This window comes from Myotis lucifugus, unplaced genomic scaffold (assembly GCF_000147115.1).
Source record: "Myotis lucifugus unplaced genomic scaffold, Myoluc2.0 scaffold_157, whole genome shotgun sequence".
Taxonomy (NCBI): domain Eukaryota; kingdom Metazoa; phylum Chordata; class Mammalia; order Chiroptera; family Vespertilionidae; genus Myotis; species Myotis lucifugus.
This window is the reverse complement of record NW_005871205.1, coordinates 3,146,969-3,149,904: the sequence shown is the minus strand read 5'-3', so window position 1 is coordinate 3,149,904 and position 2,936 is coordinate 3,146,969. Positions and strand designations below refer to the sequence as shown.

Genomic DNA, 2,936 nt, shown 5'->3' with positions numbered 1-2,936 from the left:
CCCGAATATTTTTCAAAACAGAATTTGAGGGGGAAAACTTGAAGAGCCAACTCTCACCCTGCTGCGGAGGGCCCAGCAGAGGCCGGCACCCACGGGGTGGGACCTGCGGCGGGTGTGTCCTCTCCAGCAGGTGCCTGCCCTGGGTTCCCTGCCCCCACCCCGACCGGAACACCGTCCGTTACCTTTTCAAGTGTTCCAGCAGGAAGAGGAAGGTGATGAGGTTGGGGTCGGGCAGGGAGCGGAGCAGGTGCATCATGCAGTTTTCCTTGGCAGCAGGGTCCGACAGGGCTGTGGGGAGAGACAGGGCTGGGGCGGGGCTTGGCTCCCAGGCTGGGGGGCCCTGGCCAGCACCTGGTGGTCAGGAGGCTGCAGGCCCCGAGGGGGAGCCCCGGCTGTCCTATGAACAGCCAGTTCCTCTAGGAGGCCCCACCCACAACCTGCTACTCAGCCAGGGGGCAGCTGGCGGGGAGCAGACACCCGCCTCCCCTCACTGCACAGGCCTTTGCGGCTGATGCCGTTCCCCACCCCGGTCTGTCAGGCAAAGTTTAAGACAAGGATGACACTGCGTGGATGTTGTCTCAGCCACTCAGATGCTGGAGCACAGCCAGTGCCTTCCAGGGGCTCATTTCTCCTGGTGGCTGGAGCCCTGACCTGCCCCAGGGGAAGACGAGGCAGGAGGGATGCACCAGGCCTGGATTTGGCCCCGGTGGGTGGAGGCCAGAGCCCTGCTGGCCAGGGCCCTCCGCTGCCTCCCCACCCATGGCACCAGCCACCTCAAGTGCACGCCAGCTCTAACCAGGCTTCTCCACAGCTCTGGGGCGCTGGCCCCTGACCACCCACTGCGGGGCAGATTTCCTTGGACACCCAGGTTTCCAAGCAAGGGGGTCACTGTCCAAGGAGGAAGCACAGAGGGCAGCCCACGGGACAAGAGGGGAGAGAGGCAGGTGCGATAGGGCCCAGCCGCTGGCTCAGGCCCCAGCAGACCGCACCCTGCCCCCTGGCTACTCAGGTGCATTGAGCAGATCGATGAACAAGGGAAGCCACCGGCTCTTATGTCGCTCTTGACTCTGCTGGTCAGCAGGCCTGGCTCAGCCCGGCCGTCAGGTTCCCGGAGCCTCACCGATGCCCTCCATGAAGGCGGGGAACAGTCGGTCTGTGAGGAGGGGCTCGGGCAGCTCCCGGAAGTAGAGCTTGAGGGTGCCAGCGATGGCGTTGATGTCCATGTCACTCAGCATCAGGAGGATGTCCTTGTTATCTGTGGAGGAGGTGCGAGGTCAGGGGCCACACGGGCCCGAGCCACCTCTCCCATGCAGCCCTCAGCTGGTTGGGTGCGGCTGTTCCACTCCCCACCCATCCCTCACCTACCAGGGGTGCCCCCACCCACTCCCCCAGACAGGGAGTGCCCACAGGTGGTCTGGGACTCAAATCCATGGGGGGAGGGGGAGGGGGAGGGGGAGGGGGGAGGGGGAGCAGAGTTCATCATCCAGAATTCTGGAGCCACATCCAAACCACGTGCCACACACCCTCCTTCCAGCTGGAACCTCCCCACTGCTCAGCCTGCGCTGGAAGGCACTGCACATTTTTACACCGAAAACCATGTTCCAACGAAGCCTCAGCCTCCAGGTTGCACTGAGGAGCCAGCGTGTCCCCAGCCCCTCAGCCCAGGCTTCCCGAATGCGTCTGCCTGGCAGCCGCCCAGGGACACCCACACCCACTCTCAGCTCCCCTGGAATCGGTACTGCCAGGCCGGCCAGTTCTGCTTTCCCGACTACGGGGGGTGGGGGTGGGGGTGGGGAGGTAGGGGGTGGGGGGGTGCTGCTGCTGAGGCCTGAACTGGCGAGATGGGGGAAGGAGACCTAGAAAGGGCAGGTCTACCACGGAGGAGTTTTCAGTCAAAGCCACAGACAACAATGCCCCTCCCAGAAGGCACTTGGGGCCCTGGAGATGGTGGAGGGGAGCCAGCCAGCTCAGGCTCAAAGTCTCTCCTTCCCTTGCACCCCTAGGAGCCTGGGAGCTAGCGAGAGCCAGGAATTTGGACTCTGAAGTCGGAAGGATCTGCGTTTAAGACAGGCTCAAAACCTACTAGCTGGGCAAGCCTGGGCCAGTGTCTTGACCTCTCTGAGTCTCAGTTCCCTTACCTGTAGCAGTGGGTAGGGGCTGGAGGGGAGGGGACCATATGAGAAAGTGCAGGAAGAGCCCTTGCCACAGGGACTCGGAAATGGTCCAGCCCACGCCACCCGACTGCAGGTAGAAGCCGAGGCTCCTCCCTCGCTAATCGGGCCTCTCCATGGAGAGGGCCTCCTGCCTCCACGGGGCTCTCCTGCCCGCTCTGCGCCTGCTGGAGCACCATCTCCCCGCCACCTCCACTGGGCTCTCCTGCCCGCTCTGCGCCTGCTGGAGCACCATCTCCCCGCCACCTCCACTGGGCTCTCCTGCCCGCTCTGCGCCTGCTGGAGCACCATCTCCCCGCCGCCTCCCACTGGGCTCTCCTGCCCGCTCTGCGCCTGCTGGAGCACCATCTCCCCACCGCCTCCCACTGGGCTCTCCTGTCCGCTCTGCGCCTGCTGGAGCACCATCTCCCCACCGCCTCCCACTGGGCTCTCCTGTCCGCTGTGCGCCTGCTGGAGCACCATCTCCCCGCCGCCTCCCACTGGGCTCTCCTGCCCGCTACACGTCTGCTGGAGCGCCATCTCCCCGCCGCCTCCCACTGGGCTCTCCTGCCCGCTACACGTCTGCTGGAGCACCATCTCCCCGCCGCCTCCCACTGGGCTCTCCTGTCCGCCTGCTGGAGCACCATCTCCCCGCCGCCTCCCACTGGGCTCTCCTGTCCGCTCTGCGCCTGCTGGAGCAACATCTCCCCGCGCCTCCCAATGGGCTGGCCTGCCAGCTACACGTCTGCTGGAGCACCATCTCCCCTCCGCCTCCCACTGGGCTCT

At 65.2% G+C, this 2,936-nt stretch overlaps 1 protein-coding gene across 1 annotated transcript in view; it reads right to left on the bottom strand.

Moving 5' to 3' along the window:
• Positions 1 to 160: 160 nt before the first annotated feature.
• The window catches only part of ABR (active BCR-related), a 179,066-nt gene continuing 176,290 nt past the window's right edge, over positions 161 to 2,936 (bottom strand). Inside the window, exons 20-21 of the mRNA XM_006095561.3 lie at positions 1,121 to 1,255; positions 161 to 288 (exon numbers count right to left, since the gene is read on the bottom strand). Coding sequence (XP_006095623.2) covers positions 179 to 288; positions 1,121 to 1,255 — 245 coding nt within the window. The 3' untranslated portion in view covers positions 161 to 178. The remainder of the gene's footprint in view (positions 289 to 1,120; positions 1,256 to 2,936) is intronic.